This window comes from Harpia harpyja, chromosome 23 (genome assembly GCF_026419915.1).
Source record: "Harpia harpyja isolate bHarHar1 chromosome 23, bHarHar1 primary haplotype, whole genome shotgun sequence".
NCBI classification, from domain to species: Eukaryota; Metazoa; Chordata; class Aves; order Accipitriformes; family Accipitridae; genus Harpia; species Harpia harpyja.
Genome location: NC_068962.1, coordinates 12,264,748 through 12,288,246, shown reverse-complemented (window position 1 = coordinate 12,288,246; position 23,499 = coordinate 12,264,748). Strand labels below are relative to the sequence as shown.

At 39.9% G+C, this 23,499-nt stretch overlaps 1 protein-coding gene across 3 annotated transcripts in view; it reads left to right on the top strand.

The window, feature by feature from the left end:
* NAV3 (neuron navigator 3) overlaps positions 1–23,499 on the top strand; it is a 420,281-nt gene that overhangs the window by 287,171 nt on the left and 109,611 nt on the right. For all 3 annotated transcript variants that reach the window (XM_052774469.1, XM_052774467.1, XM_052774468.1), the window contains exons 9-11: positions 6,414–6,529; positions 20,781–20,889; positions 21,313–21,696. In XM_052774469.1, the coding sequence (XP_052630429.1) occupies positions 6,414–6,529; positions 20,781–20,889; positions 21,313–21,696 (609 nt within the window). The remainder of the gene's footprint in view (positions 1–6,413; positions 6,530–20,780; positions 20,890–21,312; positions 21,697–23,499) is intronic.

Below are 23,499 nucleotides of genomic sequence, written 5' to 3'. Positions count from 1 at the left end.
GGGTCTCTTTTCCATGGCTGTAATATAGAATCTGAAGTGCCCAAATCCCAGGGGCTATGGTGCTCAAGAATTGCTTATTGCCTGAAATGCTGAAAGAGAAAAAGAAACTGCTGCAGAGAATTCGCTGACCACTCAATATCCTGAGCTGCACTTCTATGTTGTGCATCGCTTAAATTTCAGTTCTTCAGCTAAATTTGTAGTTTAATGATAGCGACATCTGGAAGAAGTTTCAGCACTATCTGAATTGAGACCTCACAGAGATACTCTTTCGGTGTCAATGCTGGACTACAAAAACCAGTTTGGCACTCCTTTCATCTCTGAAGAATAAGAAACTGGTGACTTCAGCTACCTAATAGGTTGGTGCAGAGATGATGGGGCCAGACTCTTCCCTGAAATGCAGGGTGAAAGGATAAGATGTACAGATGCAAGTTACAGCAGGGGAGATGCTGATTAAAAGTTAGAAAAAAATATTTCTACCTTGGGCGTGGTGAAACACAGGAGCAGGCTGCCCAGAGAGGTTGTGGAAGCTCTGTCCTCGGACGCATTCAAGACCCAACCAAATGAGGCCCTGAGCAGCTTAATGTAACCAGACCTGCTTTGAGCAGGTCATTGGACCAGATGGCATCTACAACACCTTTCTGATCTAAATTACTTTATGATTCTGTGAGGACTAAAGTGTACACTAGATAGAGGCAGAGAAAGGAAATATCAGTGTAATAAGTAAATGGGTTACCAGGTACTAAAACCTTCTTCCTATCTCTTTTCTTATATGGTGATCGAAACAATTCTATTACTAGACCATAGCTTCAAGGGTGCATGGGAAGTGCAGAGCAGTGACAGATGGGAAGGAGGATATAATCTGGTTGTACCTCTGGAGGCACAGTGAAATTCAATTCCAGCTGCCTGTTCAGGATGTTTTTATACTGGCTTAGGGAAAAAATTAAACTATTCTTCAAGGATCCTGCAAACACAGCATCTGCAGGGTTTGTCGAAGCCATATTTACGTCCAGTTTTAATGACTAGAAGCTACTTCTCGTCACTGATTGTGGAGTTAAAATTAAGTTTTCAGCAAAAGACATTTTATCAGTTAATTGTGTTTATTAATAACAGATTATGCTGCTAAAATTACTGCAACTCTTTTTTAAAAAATGTGATGATTCAAAGTTATACTGCAGTGCTTTACTGATTTCTGTTATTTACATTACTGTTGTGAAAATAAAACAACAGCCACCACCAAAATTTTGCAGTCGTAGGTAGAGCTAAACATTGCCACTTACCAGTTGTACTTGTAACAAAAACACAGTGTTTAGAAAAATCCTCCCATTTTCTCATGTTTGATTCTCAAGTAATTGTGCAAGAAAAGTTCCCAGTGTAGAGGTGTTGGCTTAAGAGATGGGAAGAAGGATAATAAGCGAAGAAATCATTATAAACACATACTTGATCAATGCTGTTAAAATAGAAGTTTGATAGTTCAGTTGCTTGCTGTTTATGATCAGAAGTTAGTCTTTTAAATTGCCATGCAGACAAGAGCAGCCTTATTCCTTTGACTAAATAATCAGCAAAATGTAGGATAAAGGACTAAAAAGGATATTCTGTTCAGTGTTCTGTCACTGGCAACCATATTAACCCTTTCATAAACCAGCTAAGTTTTATTTTAAACTAGTTAATTCCCACTACTTCAACAGGAAGGTTCCTCCAGACACTCACTCATCTCATTGTTAGAAAGGGTTTACAACCCACATGATGACATTGCATCCATTTATTACTTTGTTAATATTGTCCTTTAACTTAAAAAGTTATTTTCCCCCTTTTGATCACTTTTTTTAAGTATGTGAGGGAATAATCCCATCCCTTTCCTTCTCTTTTGCAAGGCTAAACCAAATCACTTCTTTTCTTTCCTTTCAGAAGGGTTTCTTCTTCCCCGTGAGCATCCCAGTAGCCCTCCTCTGCAGCTGTTCCAAATTTAACTCACATGTCTTGAATATGGGTGATCAAGCTGCTCATATTCCAGATGTGGTCCTGCCAGTCTGCTACACTGACAGTGATACACACTCAAGACAGCTGCACCTCAGAGAGATGTTGGAAAAAACCCCAGCATATTCATCTGATATCTTTTGGAATGTCGAGTAAAAACCAAATAAATCTTTGATGTTATCTGTGTTTATCAAAGGTTGGCTATTTCGTTAGAAGCAGGAAATGACTGACTGCGTTAAAGACAGCTTATTAAGTAGTGTTCCAAATTCTGTTCTTAATTACTCCTGTACAGGCTCATTTTAATCAAACTGAATGAGCTTGTGCAGGTGTGATTGAGAGCAGGATTTGTCCCATTAAGCGAGTTTGATGCTCTTACAAATAGGTAGCATGTAACTCAGTGGGTTGGGGACAAATATATTCCCTGATTGCCATGATTAAAATAGAAAACAGATTGTCCTGTTTTCATGATGGTTGCCTAAATTAACCTGTGCTACAGATACACAGCACTGGAAGAAGTATCAATGGGGTTGCTTTGAGTAAACTGAAGTTCTTTTCACTTCCCTTGATATCAAGAGAGATGCAAGACTTAATTTTTTTTTTAAGGCAGTGGGCTGTGAATGGGTAGAGGATAGAGGGCCATTTATTAAGACCAAAGTGTAAGGTTAAGGAGATCTTTTAATTTGTGTTTGCGTCCCTTGAGCTTAATCTGTGCTGCAGTTCTGCAGAGATCACTTAAGTCATTCATAGGATTAATACGTCCCACAGAAAGAAGTACAAGCCAAAAGTATAGGGGAAGACAAATCTCACAATTTTATCTTCCTTTTTTTAAAAAAAATTAGAATAGTTGAGCTAAGCAAACAGGCATCTACATGCTTGCTCCAATGTATCACAACCTGTGACAGGCTGAGAGCAAAGCAACTTGAAGTTTTAGGCACCCAGTCTGTACCTGAACCTCCTTGTTGCCCAAGAACTGAGGCTCCTACATGATTTTGCTTGGAAGTCTTTCAGCCCTAGACCATTCTCAGCCCATCTGGGCTAAGCTCGACTCCAGAAAAAAGAAGGGCCTTGCCCATCATGCACCAAAAGGCAGGGCTGCTGTGGAAGTGCTGGCAGCTGGCAACCTGGTGGGAGACCTGGTGGGAGCAGAACTGTTGATGACAGTCCTGTCCCCAGGTTCCTCCTCGGGGTACCTCCATCACGGCTGCCCAAGGGCTGAGCAGGTGCCTTTTAGCCCACCGCTTCCACAATAAATAACCAGTTTTCTCAAGTAAGCAGAACTTAGACTGCTACAAAATCCATAGTCCGCTGCAGGATTTCTGTTGTTGTCTCAGGTAATTAGAATCATTGATGTTTTTACAAAATTAAACATAAAAATGCTGAATGAAGTCAGTACAGTGGTTTCTTTGTTATTTATTTTGATAGCAAATCACATTTATTTTACATTAGATTTAAACTTTCAAGTTTCAAGTGAGATAAAAGGGACATTTCACGCTTCTTAGATCTGTTATTTCAGGCTGCCTATAAATTTAAGAAAACCACATCCTATTTACATTTGGGTTGTGTTTCCATGATTTTCTTTCTGCAAATTAAATCAAATATTTTTAAATTATTAGTGTGATATGATCTTTGCTATTCAGTATTTTTACTTTAAGGCTTACATTCTAATGCTATCTCATGTCCCAGAAACTGGATTTTGTGCTACAATTAATCCCACCGATCCGATTCTAAAATGTGGAAAGGGAAACTTTGGAAGTATCTCTTCTCACAGTGTTTTTCAACTTACCTTCCTGCTTATAGCTACATCACGTTTTTGAAAATGGAAAAAAAGCCAACAAAACACTGAAGAACAGAAAAGTGCTTTAATTGGCATTTGGTATATCTCTAAAAGTTTTGATGCGACCTGGGCAAGCAAACAATGAATACGAGTGAAAACTTGTATTCATTGTTCATTTAAGTAAACAAATTGACTCATCATGCTGAAGTTTACTTAATTGCTGTAAGTCACTCATTAGTTGTTTGTACTCTTGGAGGGAGATCCAGTCCTTTTAACAAGAGTAGCTGTGTTCCCATACAGTCAATAATGAGTTATGTATTCTTCTGTATTGACTTTATAGGCAATACTCTCTGCCAGAGGGCAATCTAGATCACTGAAGTTCTGTGTTACCTAGCCCCACTCAATAGATGAAGAATCAGTGCAAATGTTGGTTACTGGTGACCAATGGGGGTCCAGACCACTTAATCCTTTTCTGATGGTAAATGTCCAAATAAACAGGAATGGATCCTCTCTATGCTTTCTTAGAAGATAGCTTACATATAAGGCTCTTGGTCACACATCGCCCTTCTGGGTTGATGCAGACTGGTGATTGAACAGTTGTACAATCAGGAATTAATGCCATAGGGTCAGAAGGAGAACAGGCAAAAAGGATCTCTTTTTGTTTCCAACCAGAGATGGACTGATGTAAACTCCATACACATTTTGTGGAGAATGCTAGGAATATTTGAACTGCACCCACCTAGCTGGGTGCTCTTCCTACAAGACCAAAAGCAACCTTCTCTTTTCCAATGTTCCTCTTTTCAAACTCCAGCCTCGCTCTGGCTCCAGCCCCGGCAGCTCTGTGATTTGGGTTTAACAAAAGGAGCGCAGACCACTTCAATTACCTTTACCATTATTATAAAATATCTTTTTCTGAGATATGTTTTGGGGCTAATAGTTTGTCCTGGACTGATCCAGCACTAAGTCTCAGCACTAAACCCAGACAGGAGTGCCCAGGAGCATTCACGGCCTCTCAAAGTGGCTTTCAGTGAAAGTAGGCATACCCCTCATTCATTCTGATGATTAGAAGCAATATGGGAAAGCAGGTGGGACTGTGGAATTTCAGCCTGTGTTCATTGGGGAGGGATAGAGTGGGCTTTTTGTTACTTAAGACTCTGTCCTCAAGCACCAAATGTAAAATTACATTCAAGGTCAGTAGGACATAGTTAACCTTGCAACATGTGCTGAGCTTGTGTTTCCAGTAGTGTGTGACAGAGAGAAATAGTAGATGAGAACCAAAAATAGTTTTTTAGAGAACAGTTGTCTGTTTCCAGCATCCCAAAAGTATGGAAATTGATAAGAAAGATAGTGCATCAGATCAGACATCATCTACATTTCTATTTCTGTGTAAGTAGAGTCAAAGTTAAATGATTCTAATCAATGGATTCCACCACAACAATACTTGTGCTGTTATAAGTGCATATATCTGCTCCCTCAGTTACTGTCATAAATCACTGAACAAATCCATTCAGTTAGTAACTTTGAAGAAAATATTAACTGGAAAGTTATTTCATAAAATAAGTTGACAAAATTATTTTGAGAGGTAAGTTACTGTTTTTATCAGTTACACTTATAAAATACACATTCATCACACAGTTAAATGTTTGTGTTTACAGTTTAGTTGGTCATTGGAAACACTATGGTGAATTTTGAGAATTGAGCTATAAATGTAACATTTTAAAATTAGGATATAAATATTTCACTAGTCTTTTAAGAAATGAAAAGAGTGAGTGGGCTATTTGTGTCAGGAAAGCTGGAAGAACTTGAGCTCTATGTGAAGACTTTTTTCCATTTTATAAAGTGGCTAGTTATATTTGTAGTAGCTAGTATATCTGTTGTATCTGGATGTATTCTTTTACTGTATACAAATGTGGTACATGTTGCTATTTAATGGCATTGTAGTTCAACGTTTCCTGTGTAAACTAGATGCTACAGCTGTTCCTTAAGAAGAGACAATAATTGTGTGATCTATTTTGTATTATAATTCATGTGTTTGTGTATTTCTTGCTATTTATCATTGTGCAACAGCAAATAATTGTATTCAACAAAGGGTACCCATTATAATTTATCAATGATATCCACAGAAATGTACCATCAAAGAAAATATGGGCCATTCATGAGCAAGTTAATGGAAAAATTTGTGTTATCCCATTTCCCCAGAGTTATATAAGGGGCATTATCAAAAGAAGCTGCACATAGATTTAAATATCTGGGCCAGATTTCCATTCCAGCCTTGCACAAGCTTCTTCCCACATGGCCTTTCTCGCTTAATATTTCAGCAACTACAAGTTCTCGTTTCCCTTATATATGTGCAGGGATGTGACTTAACCAATTTAAATGGATTCTGCCTATATCTGGTTGACACCTCTTGCAGAGAAAAAGCAAGGAAACAAAACAACTCCAAATTTCCCAGCATTAACTTTGAGTTGTTCCTGAAGAGAGAGACAGAGAGAGTTCCTAGTTGCTTGCAAATTTCTGTAGCTGGAGTCAAACACAGTAAGAATGTGACATTCATGGTATTTTCACCATATAGTGATACGATTCTAGATGGAGCTGCAAGTAACATTTGTTTCCATTAACATATGAATGACAGATAATAATAATCAATTTTCTTGCTTGATTTCAGAACTCTCTCAGAAAATGACAGTACCTCTTTACCACCTGCTGACTCCTGCACCAGTCCTACTAAAATGGATTTGTCATTCAGTAAGACTGCCAAACAGTGCCTCGAGGAGATATCTGGTGAGTAACAGTAAGTTAGGAGAAGCCTGTGAAATTCTTTATTTACATCTGTTTCTTAACAGGAGCTTTGCAATGGGTTGAAATAATACTTCTGACCTCTATTCATGAGTGGTATTAAATATGCAGAAAATTTGGGTCATGCACAGTTAGCGCTTGAAATGCACAGTTCTCTTATCTGAACTGGCTCCTTCTCTTCAAGTATTCTCTTCATCATTTTGCAGAAACTGGGCTTTCACAAGCTAGGGTTTCCCATCATTATTATTTTTTAGCCATACTGAATGTTCTAAGAGGAGTGGTGGAAAGTCACCTTCAGAATGTTTGACACTGTTGCATTTAAGATCATCAAATTAAAGCATAACATTAGAACTGAGACATAAATTACATGATATATTTTGCTTTTATAAATGAATCTATATTCAGAAAACAAACAAGTCCTTACTATTGTACCTGACTTTTAAGCTGCTGTTAGAGCTAAGCTGCTAAAGATTGTGTTCTGGAATTCCTTGTAAACCTGGAGTAAAGTCCTTATTAGGTTAGAAATGTAAGGGGATTTTTTGTTTGTTTTTTAATCATACTGGAATAATTCCTTTGAAGTCAACAGAGCCATACTGATTTTCATCAGCCCAGGATCTGGCCATAAGTCTGCCTATGGACAGAAAAAGCAAAGTGTGTCACAGCTGACTTTCCCATCAGGACTGAATTGCACTGCAGGGCTGTGTGGGAGTACTTTCAAAGGGACTCTTTGCCAGAGTTGTTTTGTTGGGGTTTGGGGGTTTATTTTTTTGTTGTTGTTGTTTTGGGTTTTTTTCATTAGCATCCTTACTCTTATTATCATTTTTACAAGAATAAAAGGTGAAATCCTGTCCCACTGGATTCACCCGTAGTTTTGCCCTTTTACTCCAAATTTTTAACATTCAAATGGATTTATAACGAGTCATGTGGTTCTTCTTACACAGGATATAACTCACTTCAAGCACTAATTTGACACATCAGTCTAAAATTATCTCTCCACCAGAAGGGAAATCAGATGCCCAAGCTTTGTGGGACTGCCTTGGCATTTAGCTGACTCATACTGAAATTGAGATTTTGTCCTGGTTTGTCTCAGTCCCTTTGGAAGTTTTCCAAGTCTAACATCCCTTATTTTCACAGCCAGCTTTTGTGATAAATATGTCACCCTGAAACATGGTGAAATGTTCCCTGAAGGTGACGCATGCCTTTTAAAATTAAAATAAAAAAATATTTTTAATTAATCCAGAAATCAGACTTATTGGTCTTGCATGTATAAAGAGTATAATTGAAACACTTACACAAATCAAAAGATGCTTCAAAGAATTATCCACAGAGATGATAAAAAAAAAAAATCGACTCACTAGCTGCTGAAATGATCAAATGGGATATCATGTCTCCTGGCCTTTTTACTGTTCTGAACAGAAACGGAACAGCATCAAAAAGAAGAAAATGGCATAAAGGGCACTAGACATCAGAGATGTTTCTAATCTGATTATTCAGACTCTGACATTAGCAGTTGACTGACATAACAGGCAGCAAAGCAGAACCACTGGGAAAATGTGGTCAATGGTTTGCTGTGTACAGAGGAAAACAGATGTGTGTCACCCATAATTGGCTGTTAGCAACAAAAAGAATAAGTGGGTCAAGTACTACGTTTGGTGAATAAATAATAGTCTGCATTGGTGAACTATCACCAAGTCATTGGTGATTCTGGCATTGGTGAACCTGCATGGAAAAAAACCCATGTGATGGCTCTTCAGGGGAGTATTCCATGATAGATTAGCCATGAGAAAAGACAATTAAATTCTATTACTTAGGAGCATCTTTATTCTGGTATGATCAAGGGATTACACCAGTAGTAGCAGGGAGATATGCAAGGGTTATTTCCTTGATCTGGTCACTTATATTCAGGGTGTTAAAAGATTAATCCAGAGTCTCTTTCGCTTTGATATTACCTTTTTCCTGAAATCTTCCACTACTGCTGTGGATGGGCATCATCTTTATATTATCTCAAGCTTCTTTTGCAACTTGGTAGCCAAACACACTAGCACAATATATTGGTATGCAGTAAGGATCAATAAGGATCATGCAAGGGACTGAGCATCTGTGGAAACCACTAAACAGCTTGTAGGAGCGCATTCATAAAGTGCTGTCCCACCTTATTGTGTTTCTGCTTCATTAGTCTTTATTATTTTTACAGTGCCAAATATTTACAACCAAGGCTAACGTGCTCAGGACTAAGATATCTTAGCCCATATCATTGTATAAACTGTTCCTCTACTTTCAGAATATTTACACGCTCATGTTTGTTATTGTCTCTTGGCTGAAGATTACTGCTCCCATAACCAGCCAAGCAAATCATATCAGAGCTCCTAATCCACTTCAGGGAAAAATCAGCCAATCAATCTTAAACTGACGCTGTAAGCATGGCTGGTTCAAGACTTCTCCACAATATAGGGAAAACTTTGATGTGGAAAAAATAATTTTAAAAAGATTTAGGAGTGGTTGGTCAGGCACCATTCTCTCTGAGTGATTCAGGATACCAAAACCAAGATGATTTCCTTGCTCTAGTGGTGGATGGTCATGGCTTTGTTTTCTGTGCCCAGCAAGGCAGTTCACATTCTTTTCCTGCTGTCTCATCACCGATGATGGGGAAGTAGAGTGGGAAAGCGATAGACTATAGGGGTAGTTTCCAGCTCTCCTCTACTCTGTCTTCCTCCTGGTTTCTAAGGGAGCCGGTTACCTTAAAAATCTTTCCTGTCTTCCAGCACAGATCTGGTGAAAGGATGGGGCAAAGTCAGAGCGCAAGCCGCTTGTTTCCTGCCCACTACTCTGCAAGTGATCACTTGGTTTTACTTGCACAGCCGTGAGAGGAGGATGGTGCTGGAAGGCAAGAGAGATGGTGAGGCTGGTGTAGGCATGGACCCAGAAGTGCGGCCCTGATAAACTGAACAACTTTATTTTTAGCTTGTCCCCATAAATCTGCTGCCCTAGGTAATTTCCCACATGGCTTATTCCTAAAGCCAGTTCTGCCTCTTGGTAGAGCTACTGTAAATCTGGGTTTCTTCACTGTTCCTCTGTCTCCGCTGGGAATTTGTTCCAGATGTGATCTGAAGCACTTCAGGCTTTTTTCCTACTTTTTTTTTTTTTTCCCTCTGAATATTCCACAGCTCAGCCAGAGCAGTACCAGATGTTTCCACAGTGCACGTGCAGACCAGGCGTACAGCACACGCGCAGTAGTTGTAAGGCTTCCTGCGTGCCTCGGATCCCTTGTGCGTGCACAGTGCCAGCGGTACCCGTACACACGCTGAACGAGACCCATTTGTAAGCACGGGACACCCCTGCAGTAGTTTCGGGGCATTCTGCATACAGTAGACTCATTGCACATGTGGCGCACAGATGTGTAGACTTCTGCCCAGGAAATCCCAGACAGAAATTTGGGAGTCCTAAACGAGGACCAGTTCTGCAGCCATGTATGAACACCCTTTCTTGCATGTACTTTATGTACCAGTTGCCTCAACAAGACTACTCAGTATCTATGTTTCTGCAAAACTGGGGTATAACTTTATAGACAGGATTTTAAAACAAGAATGAAAAGAAAGGCTAGTAAAGTAATCCAGTTTGGTTCTTGTTTTTCGTGGTATGACTAGAAACAAGTTGTTCAGACTTTCTTACCTAGCATATCTACTTGTAGTAGCTGTGATGTTTATAAATCTCTGTTGCAAGTTTATTGGAGAAGGATGTCAGCAAGGCAATTATTTAATAATCCATTGTAAACTGTACATATCAGTAACTACAAAGTATTATGTTATGAAATCAGTAGTAGCGTTTGGCTTTAACAAGTGTTTACATGTTCGAAGAGCTTAATGCAAAGTGTTTGATTAAATAATTATTCATGAATTTACAAATATTGACTAATTATAAAAAATCTGAGGGATGAAGCAGAAATGAAAAAGTAATTTTAAGAGTTATAGGCCAATATCAATGGCAGGATTAGCATAAAGACATTCAATTTTCAAGCTTTTATGTTTACTGTGCTTCATTTTTTACTCCCTGAAAGAAATAATTAATAGGTGTGGAAATAGTTTACAAATTTTTTTTTAAGTGAGCTTGGCTGAAGAGATTCATTATCTTATGCATTTGCAGATCTATTACATAATTCATTTGTAAGGCTCCAAACTACGCACTGAGACTTCAAAGAAAGTCTTATCTGACAGCAAAATTTGTCCCTAGATTATTAGTTCTTAAAATCATTTTTTATAATTCATTTTATGAAAGAGACAGTAAAAATAAGATAATATGTTACACTGACTGGGATGGGTTGGGGAATTTCCCTGTGCTGTTCTTGATTTAAACATATTCCTGCATGGTAGGTGAGGAATACATTGAACTGCAAGGTAGTTGGGAATAATGCTCTGTCATGACATTCCCTCTCCTCTGGTCTCCTATAATGTCTTAGTTTAGAAAGATGTATTTGCTTGTCGCTACATTTCATCATTTTAAAATGGAGAGATGAGCTTTACAAAAGTGTTTTTCAATAAATAAACCTGGGAATTTTCCACATTGCAATTTTATGTTTTGTCGAATGACACCCTGCAGAGAGAAGTGGTAAAGCAGAAGGATAAATTCAGTGTTCTTTCTGCTGAGCATTTGGTCCAAGACATACATATGTATCTGCTGCATCTGAGGATAATCGTGATGGCCTGTCTACCAAGTGAGGCAATGGGATTAATGGGAGCAAAGTTCATATAACCTTTTAATTAAGGGCTGTAGTATAGTGTTTGTACACACGAAGGCTGAATGAATGTTGTGTGATTAGCCTCAGCACCTCCATATCCCAGCATTTGACTCCCAGCATTTGTATTTTTAATATATGTAGAAAAGGAAATGAGACAGGTGGATGTTGGAGCCACCAGCTACCCTCATGCGGCTCCCACACATTTCAGGTGTCATTCCTGTGCCAGGATGATGGTCCGTGACCTGTGTCCTGCTGGAGCTGGACTGCAGTGAATAGCTCAGGTGGGAGAAGAAAGATGTCAGCAGAGACACTGAGACCCACTGGGCTGCCCAGGAGCCAGCTGTACCCCTACCAGAGACCCTTCCAGCCTGAACTGGTGTGGCACCTATTGCCAACATCATACGTGAGGGTTGGTGTAGCTCATTGAGTGAAGATTTTTCATCCCCTTGCATAGGATTTTCTGCTCCTAGCTGGAAAGAGGACTAAATATACCTGGCCAATTCAGGCAGTCTTGTATCTGGTCTATTCATGCTCGGAGCTGAGCGGCCGCACCGTGCATTGCTTCCCTAGCAGAGCAATGCTCAGTGCAAGGGGGGACGCCCTGTCCACAGGCTTACTGAGACCAGATCCAGCATCGCAGTAATGACTGCTACGTAGGACCAGGCACACACGCCGTGAACTTGGCGTGGAGGCAGAGCAGGTCCATCCCTCCCTACAGCTGACCGTGGAGACAAGCTACTGACTGCAGCTGTTTGGGCACGAAAGGATAGGTGAGGAAGTTACCATTCATCTATTTGGAGTATCGGAGAGACATTCAGCCTTGCTGTTTATGGTAGGAAACTTGATCCCACTGCACCACAGTGCCGTGTGGGGCCAAATCATTGCCCTTCCTATTAATTCGAAACATAGCAACTGAGAATACTGGACCAATTTGAGTATAAGTTGAGGTTTTAAAACAATTGAGTGGGAAAAGAGTGAGATTGCCCTTCATTGTGCCAATTCCCTATTGTAAATAAAGCCCTGTGAAGCCTTTCTAACGACCACAACAGCTTCTCAGCTGTGCAGAACAGGCTGTTAGAGCCGCCCGGAGCCGGCAGCGCATACCGGTGCGGGAGGATGCGGGCAGTGCTGGAGCTCTGATTCCTCAGCCGGGGCCACGGCAGCATCCGCACCAGCGCACTGGGCTCTGCTGCAGGCAGGGACCAGCACGTTCATAAAAACCATTTAAGGGCCCATATGCCACTGCAACTGGCAGACCCTGGGAGTAACCACGGCAGTCCTACCTTTTGTTTCCATGCTGAAGAAGGGGCAGGCGTTTAATATTTGGCATGATTTTGTACTCGGGCTGACAGAGCATTCTTCTTGTCTCCTCTTACTTTGACTTTGTGGGCTAGGTGGGGAGGGGAGCGGTATCTCTTCTTGTTGTGGACCCTGTCTTTCTAGGAGTGTGTCAATGATTTAATATGGAAAACCATCACTGCTTGAGACTACTGAATTTTTTTCTAGATTAGCTCTGTGTTTATGGGGGTTACCTAGGAAAAAAGGTACCCTTCCTTTAAAATTTCTGAGAAGTTTTTCCTGTGTGTTTTTTTCCTTATTTATCTTTAAAAAATATAAACTGAGCCAACAAAAAGCAAGAAGTACATCTGAGGCTTCTGTTAACACCTGTTTATTCCTACAGGAAATCTGCAAACCGCCTGTAATTCTTAGGGTGGCATTTTTAAAGGTTACTTCCCTGTCAAGTTTTCTCAGGTAGGGGTTTGAGACAACCATATTTTCACACTGACAAAAGCAGTATTGTTATACAGTAATTTTCATATCTGTAGATTTCTACTTAATGTTTTATGAAATTAATTGCCCCTACATAAAAACTTTGTATGTAAAAAATTAGAATGCAATTCAGCTAGTTCTTTGTTCATCTGTCTATTATTTCTGGGACTAATATGTTTTTCCCTGTGAGAAAAGGTATATATTTAAACACAAGTCTTCTTTCTCTCTTGATAATATATTTAAAAACAACATTTAGAACTGGTGAACTTAGTTCAGACATGGTATTGTATTGCTTTATAAAAAAATTACTATTCTATTAATAGGTTTTCTTCAGAAAATTGTGAAAAAACGATTTTATTACGGCTTCTTAATTCTCTACTAGCCTCTGAATCTCACAGAGAGGCAAGCAAGGTATATTTTAAGGAGAAAGAAATTAAATATTTCCTTTTATAATTGTTGTGTTCCATTTTTTAGCTTCTTTATGATCTTAAATTATATCTTTTTCATTTAGAGAAGAAATTGCAAGACTGAAGGTCCATTTGCAAATCTGCTTTTAGCTTCCTGCACAGGGAGTAGCAGTGATATGGAAGAAATAGTTTGTCATCCTTACCTTTCGGGGAGAAAAATAGGATTTGTCTGTGGGATAGGTCTGTTACTGTAGCATCCCATTCAGGTGAAGCTGTGTCCTGAAACCTGTGGCACTGTAAACTGGGCAGAGGCTTCTGTGTCTCCGGTTTAATTCACCAGGATGTTTGCTGCCATGGCAGCCAGCAGCATTCACTGCAGTAGCAGAGAAGAGTCATATATCTGGGAATGCAGGTTGAATACTAAAATGTAAGGAGGCATGTGCAGAGCTTTGCTTCAGTGGTTAATTTTGGCTCTTTATTGAGCTCTGACGTGGAGGCTGTACTTGCAGTTCTGTGTCAGCCCATCTAAAGTGAAGAGCCGTGCACCGGGATCAGTCATGATCTGGTGAGGGGGGGGGAAAGCCCGAGACAGCACTTGTGCCTACTTTGGATTTCAGAAGGCAGCAGCTGTAGACAGAGATGCAGGCCCACCGCTCCGATGAGACCGGTGATTGGATGGAGAGGGGAAAACACAGTTGGCTTTTGGGATTACTTCTGTGCTGGAGCAGAGTGTTTGATCAACTCTCTTCTGCCTGAGAGAAATCCAAGTGAAAATGACTGTAAGTACTGCAGATTAATGTGACGGGAGAGAAGTGGCTTAGTAGAGACAGCAGCGTAATTTTAAAGAAAATGACTGTGCCTGTCTAGTCATTTAGAGTACGTACACTGCATGTTTGAGCCGTGCTTTTCATCGCGAGTGCAAGCATGTGCTACCTGGGATGTGCAGCGTGCAGTGCTGGAGGGATCACCTCCCAGACCCTTCGGGGGAATTGAACTGCTGTCCGTCTCAGAAATATGAAATCTAACTGAGGTGAAGCCCCAGCCGGAAAGATGCAGCGATCTGCTGAACTGTCAGTGTTTAAAGGCAAGGAGGTTAGAAGAGGGTGTGTTCGTCTTCAGAAGCAGAAGTCTCTAACCAATCTCACGCTCATCAGTGAAGGGGAGAAGAGGCGATACTCATACCGGGAGAACTGGTTTGGAAACGCCTCCAAGTCCAGCCAGAGTTACCATCAGCGGGAGGCAGAAGCTGGGAGCAGAGGCTCCCTTTCCAAGGCACTCTCGCAGTCGGTGCACTCTCTCTGCCACTCCAGCCTCTCCGCACCCCAGGCGTTTCAGGCGATACCACCGGCTGGAAGCAGGACGTCCAGGAGGTCGGCAGACCGGCATGCAGGTGAAGGCTTTGAGGTTGATAATGAGGAGAGGGGAAAATCAGATGATGAAAATGCGTCCTGCACGTCCAGTTTCCCCAGCAGGAACTGGGCAGAGGAGGAGGAGGAAGGCTGCTTGCGCGAAGGGACCGCACATCTGGATGAAGATGTCATAATAACAATGCTGGGGGACCTAGAACAGGTCCTTTATACTGATATTTTAGGTAAGTTAACTTTGGCTTGACATCAGGAAGGGCAAGAGGAGACCCAGTGATAGCACATATCTGCATGGAGCAGATTTTTAATCTTGACAGTGATTTCACGAGACAGAACTGGGTTTATTTGCAATAGTATGCAAAAATAGGGTCTAGCCATTTCTTCCTTGCTTGCTTACTCTTACCTCTAAAGACTGTATGAAATGAAGACAAATGTCTAAATCACTTTTGATGGGTGCGTGGGAGGCAACAGCCTGTAAATAATTGAGCATAGTTTGCTTAGCTGTTTGAAAAAACTAAGGTGAAACATTTAAGTGCTATTAGTTTATTCATAAATAATTTAATTTTAATGACATTTGTTCTCACAAATTTAAAATTGAAATCTTGAATCCAAGGTATGGTTTAGATAGAAAATGTCTCGGCCTACGTACAAACTGTCCCTCCAGTACTGCTTCCTCCTTCCCCGCCGCTGATAATTTCACCCCTATACATGGAAGTGTGAGGGCCAGGGTTTCAGTTTAGTTTAAATAACCAGTTTTGTTATACCAGTGCATGCCAGTGAGCATTTGAAGTCCACAGCCATAGGTGCTTCAAAAGGCTTCTGTGTTACTGGCTTTACTTTTCATGTCTCAGCCCTTTATAAGAGTGCTCAAAGTGTTCATTTCCAAAGCTTTGTTCTTCAGCCAGTCAAATGGTTGAAGTGGCTGCTTGCTTTTCCAAGGTTATATAGCATGTGTCTAGCCTGGAGCTGCTTTGCTGCTGGATATGTTAGCCCTGACTGTGTTTAAACATTCAGGATAAAATTTTTGCTCTGTATGTAAATGTAAAAAGCTATCATCTCAAAATAACAAAGAAACGAGAATTCTTTTTTTTATGCATACCTTTTATTATTAGACTACACCAGTATGCTAAAAGGGGCTTCTAGAGATTAGAGGCTTGTTAGCAAAGGGAGCTGAGCTCTCCACCTGCCCCTGCTCCTCTTCAGCTGTGTGTCACTGAGCAAATCCCTGTTCTCTCACGGGCCTCAGTTTCCCCACCTGCAGAGTAAAACTGGTACTTTCTTTTGTGAATGGAGTTAATAGCCAAGAGTGGAAAATTCTCTGGGGAGCTGCTTATTATTTGTAAATCCTTTTATGAAAATCAGACAATTAATGGAATTATTATTCTCCCATTTATCTGCTTTGGGCTGTAATTGCGTGTGCGGAAGTACTGAAATGATTATGAACAGTATTATTAAATGTGCAATTATGGGTGAGCTTCAGAAATGTGAATGTAAATGTTTAACCTAGGCATTTAGTGATTTCTGTAAAATGTTTATTTTGATTTCCTGTGTACGAGTCTCACACACTGGAAGAAATTAAGGTGTTCTCTAGAAATTTATTAAGGCAACCTGTAATGGTTTACTGTTTATAGGCAAGAATTTGGGGACAATCTTCTGGAATATTCATGTTTAACATAAATGATGAAGCTACAAGTGATTTGAGCAGATTATGTTTCATGGGGTCAGTAAAATATTTGCATCACACTTTCTTGGAAGAGGAACAGAATTTTGACAGAAAGTTTCAGGGTACCCTGGTTTTAATCTTTCTTATCCTGGTCTCTCTGTGTATGAAATAGATTGGCTTTTCTTCAGTGTACAAACCAGAATCACTTGAGATAACAAGCCAGGGAGCATTTCTGATACGTTAGGTCATGTAAATATGGACAGGCTCTGTGATGTCAGTGGGCCATAGGAATAAGCAACGAGGTGCCTGGGGGAGTCTGGGCTCCCTTTAAGCCCATGCAATGGGTCCCAATCCTGCTGTAGTAAGCACCGTAGTGTCTCTTCTAGCAGGCATGGTGTAGCTAGCTTTCAGAAAAAAAACATGTATTCATCACCCCTGTGGTCCTCTGTGCAAAGGAGGCTTGATATAGATGGGGAGCCTCAGTGCTGTCCTGAAAATGTAGGTAATGTCAGATGCAAGTTAGGTCTGAGGATGTTGCACTCAGTGCAGAAAATTTCTCAGTCATCATGTGCAACTGTTTATACTCCCTGACTTGTTCATCCATGGTACAGCATGAGTCCATTGACAAGGCCTTAAGAGAAGGATAGAAAGAAAAAAGAACAATTATTTTTAAAACACTTAGTAGTTACAGTTATGAGGATTTTGGATGTAGCACTATGTAGTATTTTAAGATCATGAAACTCCAGTTGTATCTTTTTAGAAAAAAATGGTGGAAAGGATTTGAAATTACCCTTTCTGTCACTGAGAGATCAAAAGAGATTAGACCTCAAACTTTTCACCTTTCCAGAATAGAATAACACTGCTTTTATGGTAGAATTTGTCTGAAAGTGAAATATTCTCCTCTGTGAAAACTTATTTGGCAGTTTGGCATATATATGTACCTTTTTTTTTTTGTATTGCAATTTTACCTTAAGGCTTTGTTTTGCTATTTACTGTACAATATATATTAAAAAAGACAGTTGCTGTCGTTTTTCCTGCAAGAATTGGCAGTGTTAACATACAGCAAAAGACAACTGACAAGGATAAACAAGGAAGGAAAGGGCAAAGTCACTGCAAATACGAATTATATTCAGTTCCTCAAATAAATGTAAAGGTAAAGTATTGCTTTGCCTTTAATTCTGCCTGCTTACACCCTGGAATTTTTCTTTCTGTATATAACAGAAAACTGTCTTATACCACCAAGCTACTGTTTCACCTCTGGTTTGAGGCAGGGCAGGTAACAAACAGGTCCTGGGTCTCCCCCATCTAGGTATTGTGGCAGGAATAGAATGTGTTGCTGGAAGTGAATTTGAGTGCATTTGGCAGAGGGGGGAAAGCAAAGGGCAGCGACAGCGAGGAGCTGAGTGCACCATAGGCAACTGCCTGGAGGCAGGCGGGGACGGTCTGCCTGGGAACCGTCTGGGATTTCAACAGCAGGTTCAACATAACAGGACTTAGTGGTCTCCAACCTAGCCTTGGCATGAGCCCTTTTGCTTCACGGGATTCTCCAGGATGGTGCAGGAACCTCTGCAAACAGGATCCCATGGGTACATTGGTTGAACACGTCTAGCTCGAAACACAGGAGCAGTTGTGGGAATTTCAATCTGAGTGTGAACATTTGCCTCCTGCAAGGTATTACATGTAAAAATGCACACAGGTAGTTTATTTTATGGAGCAAAATTTTGTGAACGGACATGCCCTCGGGGTGTGGCTTGAGAAGATGGAGAGTTTGGCAGCAGTGCTGGGCCTGTATCCCCAATTCTTGTCTCTACCCCGTCCGGGTGTTGACCCCACGGTCAGTTCCATGGTGCCAACCCAGAGGTTTATAGACTGTTGGATCATTAAACCACTGAAGAATTTATTTGGAGCGATAAAACAATCAAGCAAACAGCAGTTGCTGAAGGACTGCTTGGCTGCAGCAAAGAGGACAGAAGACACAGCTGGGGCAGAGTAGATGGGAAAACCTCAAACTGGCACTGCTGTGAAAGCTAGCTTGACATTGAGCCACAACTGCAGGGTACATTGGCTAGTTCCATGCATGGTTTCCCTATCAGGGAAGAAATAAAGGATATATGGAATGTATATGGAATAATTTATTATTTCTATTTAATGTCAGGAGTTGGGATTTTTCTTAATTTCCTGCAGAGTGTTTGGGCGATAGGACCTGGACTGCAGAAGAGGGTACAGTAGCAATTCAGTTTGTCGATGAGCTCAAAGGCTTCCTCCTTTAGTCAAAACTCAAAATTAAAGAGCTTAAGTGAATCATTGTTCAAACATAGTTTGCTTCTGCACATTCTCCCTTATATTTGAAATAAATGTCACTGTATATGTTAACCCAATGCATTTTGTATACCAATGTTAAACCCACACTTGTAGTTCTGCAAGTCAACCTTTTTCCCGTGCTGTCAAACAGAGGTTGTGTTGAGATCTTTTCATCTTACCAGAATTTTTTCCCGCAGGACTTTTTTTTTTTTTTTTGGCTTTGCTTTTCCAGAATGCTTTGTTGAATATAACATTTTCATTGCTTCTGGCCCTACGTTGAATATTTCCCAGTTCTCCGTCCTATGCAAATTTTCTTGCAAGCTCTACATTAAGATCTCCTCCTTCCTTTTTTCCCTATTTTATCTACTCTGCAAAGGATACCATTTTTTTTTCTTTTCCCTCCTTCCCAAACAGCTCCTACCTGTTTTTTCACTTAGATGGCACACCATGCTTTTCCTCAGAGACATCACCATTGTTGAATTTATATCTTGTATGAACTCACACACAAATCTGGGAGGAGAAAAGGTGGCAACAGAATGAGAAATACAGCAACTTGAAGATGTGTATCTGCATGTGTATTTTACACTTTAAAAATGTGAAATATCATAGTGCTATATGGTATTTGACCTCTGCTTACATCTCTGATCTTGATTTTTGTATGATGTTGAGTTTAAATTCACCAGACTATCTCCTGTTAGATGTATTTAAAGATGAAACAGTTTCTTGATGTCACAAGGAATCCAAAATTAGATTAAAAGTTTGTTCTGGATGAGAATGCTGCAATCTCGAGTTAAATATTAGAAATAATTTTAGTAGTTGAACAATATCATTCTGTGATGGTAACGTTTCCAGAATAAGGAGTAAAATTGACTTAACAAGGTGAGGTATGATATGAAATTTATCATTGATAGAGTCAAAAAGAAATTATTTGCACTTCACATTCAACATTGCACACATAACTGTAATAATGATGCTTCTTGCCAACCTTCTTTCAAGCAACAGATACAGGACGCAGAAGCAGAACACTAGCCTTGGACAAATCAGTGATTTTTGTCACAGATTTTCTTTTGAAATTCTCTTATTCTCCAAAAGAAAAATGAACTAAAATTCCTTGATATATGAATATGCTAGAAAAAATGTATTTTTGTTTCTTCATAGATGACTTCTGGAGGTTGCTTTGAGGCTTATTACGTTTTTATTTTGTAACACATAATACATAACTTTTCTTTTTCCCTTCTTTTTTCCTTTTTTTTTTTTCTAATTGTGTGAAGTAAACATTATTCAGGATGTTCCAGGTGAAGTTCTGTGGGCTTCACTATTCAAGATACCAGACTAGCTTTTCACAATGGATACCTGAAGGCTGTTAAAAATCCATAATTGTCTAAGTGACACATGTGCTTAGTGCGCTCAGATTTTTATCCCAAGAAGAATATTTTTTTTATCCCATATGAAGAAAAATCTCCCCCTTCAGGAAACCATTACAGTTCAGGAAAGATGCTTTATTAAGTGCCTGACTTAGAGTACTTTGAAATAGCCTGGATGTTAAGTGCATACTGAAGAGTTGTTGTAACAGTCATCCCAATTCTTTCCAGACACAGATTTACTGTGGCTTTATTTCCTACCAAGTCATGTAAAATGTCAAGAAGGAAAAAGGGGCCGTGTAATGTATCAAGTGGTCTGGGGCTGCATCATGCCTTGATTACAGAGGATAAAAATCCCAACACTGTAAATCTGAGTTTCATTAATAGATTTGGGCCCTAACAGGGATACTTCACCAGGAGTCTTTTTGGTGGGTTTTTTACATGCCACATGTTATTTATAAGTGTATGTGTGTTTTATTACTGAAAGGATGAGGTTTTATTTTTTAAAAGATTAAAGGGACAGACCTATTTACAATCATATGTGTGTATTCTCAACTGTGTATACATGTGTGCACTTTATTCAACCTTATACACTGCTGTGCGCTAAAATTTATGCTGGTTTTGCTGTTTTCTTCCAGGGGAAGACCCTGAAACAAGAAGAATGAGAACCGTAAAGAATATAGCAGACCTGAGACAGAATTTGGAAGAAACCATGTCCAGCCTTAGAGGGACCCAGATAAGCCACAGGTATACCCGTTTTGTATAGACTGCTAAAAATTTGGAGAGTATTGTAGGAGAGTATTGCTAGTTGCTGAATGAATTAGAGACTTGCAAGGGAAAATTAACTATGACACTAACCATACCGTTTGCTAGACTGCCTCAACAACTTAAATGTGACTTTAATATACTTTACTGTCAAAGTGTCTTATATGATCATTCACAGAGGTAGTTATTGTTTCATATACATCTACTTAGAAGCCCTTAAAATTTATTTTAGGTTATTTTATAAATAGAGGTTATTGTATACACAAACACATGTGTGCACATGGAGAAACACACACGCACAGAGAACTTTTTTAAAGAAATATAGATTCTTCCAGCCTTTGCTTTTCCTTGTTTCTCAGGAACAAAGAAAGCACAGTTCACTGACTTCTCCATTCTGTTTGGCAGCACATTGGAGACAACTTTTGACAGCACTGTGACAACTGAGGTGAACGGGAGAAGCATACCAAGCTTGACAAGCCGGTCCACCCCGGTGACTTGGAGGCTGGGGCAGGCCAGTCCTCGGCTGCAGGCAGGAGATGCCCCGTCCCTGGGCGCTGGTTATCCTCGTAGCAGCGCGAGTCGCTTCATACACACAGACCCTTCTCGATTCATGTACACCACCCCGCTTCGCCGAGCAGCTGTTTCTCGACTTGGAAATATCTCACAGATCGACATGAGTGAGAAGGGAACTGGTGATTTGGACATGTCCTCTGAAGTTGACGTTGGTGGCTACATGAGTGATGGGGACATTCTTGGGAAAAGCCTCAGAACCGATGACATCAATAGTGGGCAAGTAGCACTTTTTCCCCATTTGAACTAATGCATGATTGGCAGGTTTAATAGGATTTTTCTAACAAATTCTGGCATACAAGTGGAAGCTGCATTATGGTTTCAACATAAAAATATACATATGTAAAAACCAAAACAAAAATAACCCCCTAAGCTGCCAGTGATGCTCTCAGCTGTCTTCAAATTGGGTTGTTCTCCTTTAACATCCAGATGACACTGCTGTGAACTTTGATAAGAGCACAGGTACTTCTTATAACTTACCGGAATTTCTGAGTTATCTGGTAAATCACCATTTTGCACTGCTCGCCCTGGGATGGGTCATCTTTTGGTATTTTTATCTTTTATTTGAGATGGTAGATATGGTATCAGATGCAGCTGATGAAAAGCAGTTGCTGACAGCACTGACTTTCTCTGTTTCTACTTCAGATGTTGTCCAGTATAGTTTGTGAGATTGCAATTTTTCAACTGGGCGTATCATCTGAGCTGTAGGAATATCTTTTCATAAAAGAATAGATAAGTCACTCTCCTAGCATACCCAGGAAGAAGAATGACAATTTTATTTTTGTTTGCTTAATCAATTGATTGACTTCAGGGTACTGCATTCCCTGTGTTTCAAATTACTATTTAACAATTCTTATATCAGTCTTGGAACGTAAGTCACTTCACTCCTATGTATGTTAGAACTCCTAAAGCATCATTTGAAAAAAAAAAAAAGTTACAGTTTTACTCATACTTAAAGTACTGTTCAGTGCTGCTGTTGGCATCTCAAGGCTGCTTGGTGGCTGAGGTAACATTAGGTTGAACAGAAGTCCCACAGAGTACATGGCCATGTCACACCACACTACTTCACTCTGTATAAATTTAGGACTCTTGCTGTCAATCTAATCTTTTAGTTTGAAGTATAGCTGTGATTAGAGAATGGTGGCTGATGAAATTGGATATGATAAGTTCTTAAGGGCAAATGTAAGTCTGTGATCAAAGCTCTCTCTAGAGTAGTGTCTCACCTCAAGCACCATCCAAAGATAGATCTCTAGAAAAAGCTTAACTATAAAGAAAGCATATTTCTCTATCTCCCTGGTGCACTGTCTCAGTGATCTGTGAATGGAGCACTGCTGACAAGGTTGTCCACAGCATAGCGTTAGTGGCTGTCAAGTAGGAAGCCATATTCATGTCTGCTAGAACAGAGAAGAGATATATGGAAAAAGTAATACTTTAATGTCTGAAGACCTTTTATCATAAAGGAAATTTAAATGCTGCCTTTGACGGATGCACGGGTTTATTTAAAAAAAAAAAGATAGGGGAATCCTTTGCAGTGCCTGATGAGTTGTATTAATTAGCTTATCACATTAGCGGATGAATATAGTCATCTTGTGTGACTTTTCTTTGCATCTGTAATAAGGATGACTCAATAGACAGTAAGTTGCAATGTGCTCAGTTAACATTTTTAGGTGCGGTAAATGTTAAAAACAAGTTAATAAGCTCTGAAATTTCAGGATTCACTGAGGCATGTAAAGTCTTATCTTCTTTATGACTCTTCCATTATCAGTTTAATTACTTTAAACACTTGGGGACAGGAATGCAGCAGTAATTAGAAATCAGTGCGAGGAAGGACTGTTGCACTTGTTAAGTCTCTCCATTCAGGCCTTACTTACACAGGAAAAAATCCATATAGTCTGGATGGCATTCAAACCACAGCTAAATTTAATATGCAATTCCAGAGCCTTGGAACCTACTGCATAATTCACCCCTAGCTAATGAATCTGTCAAAAAGTCTAAATTCTGTCTTTAATAAAAGGATAAATC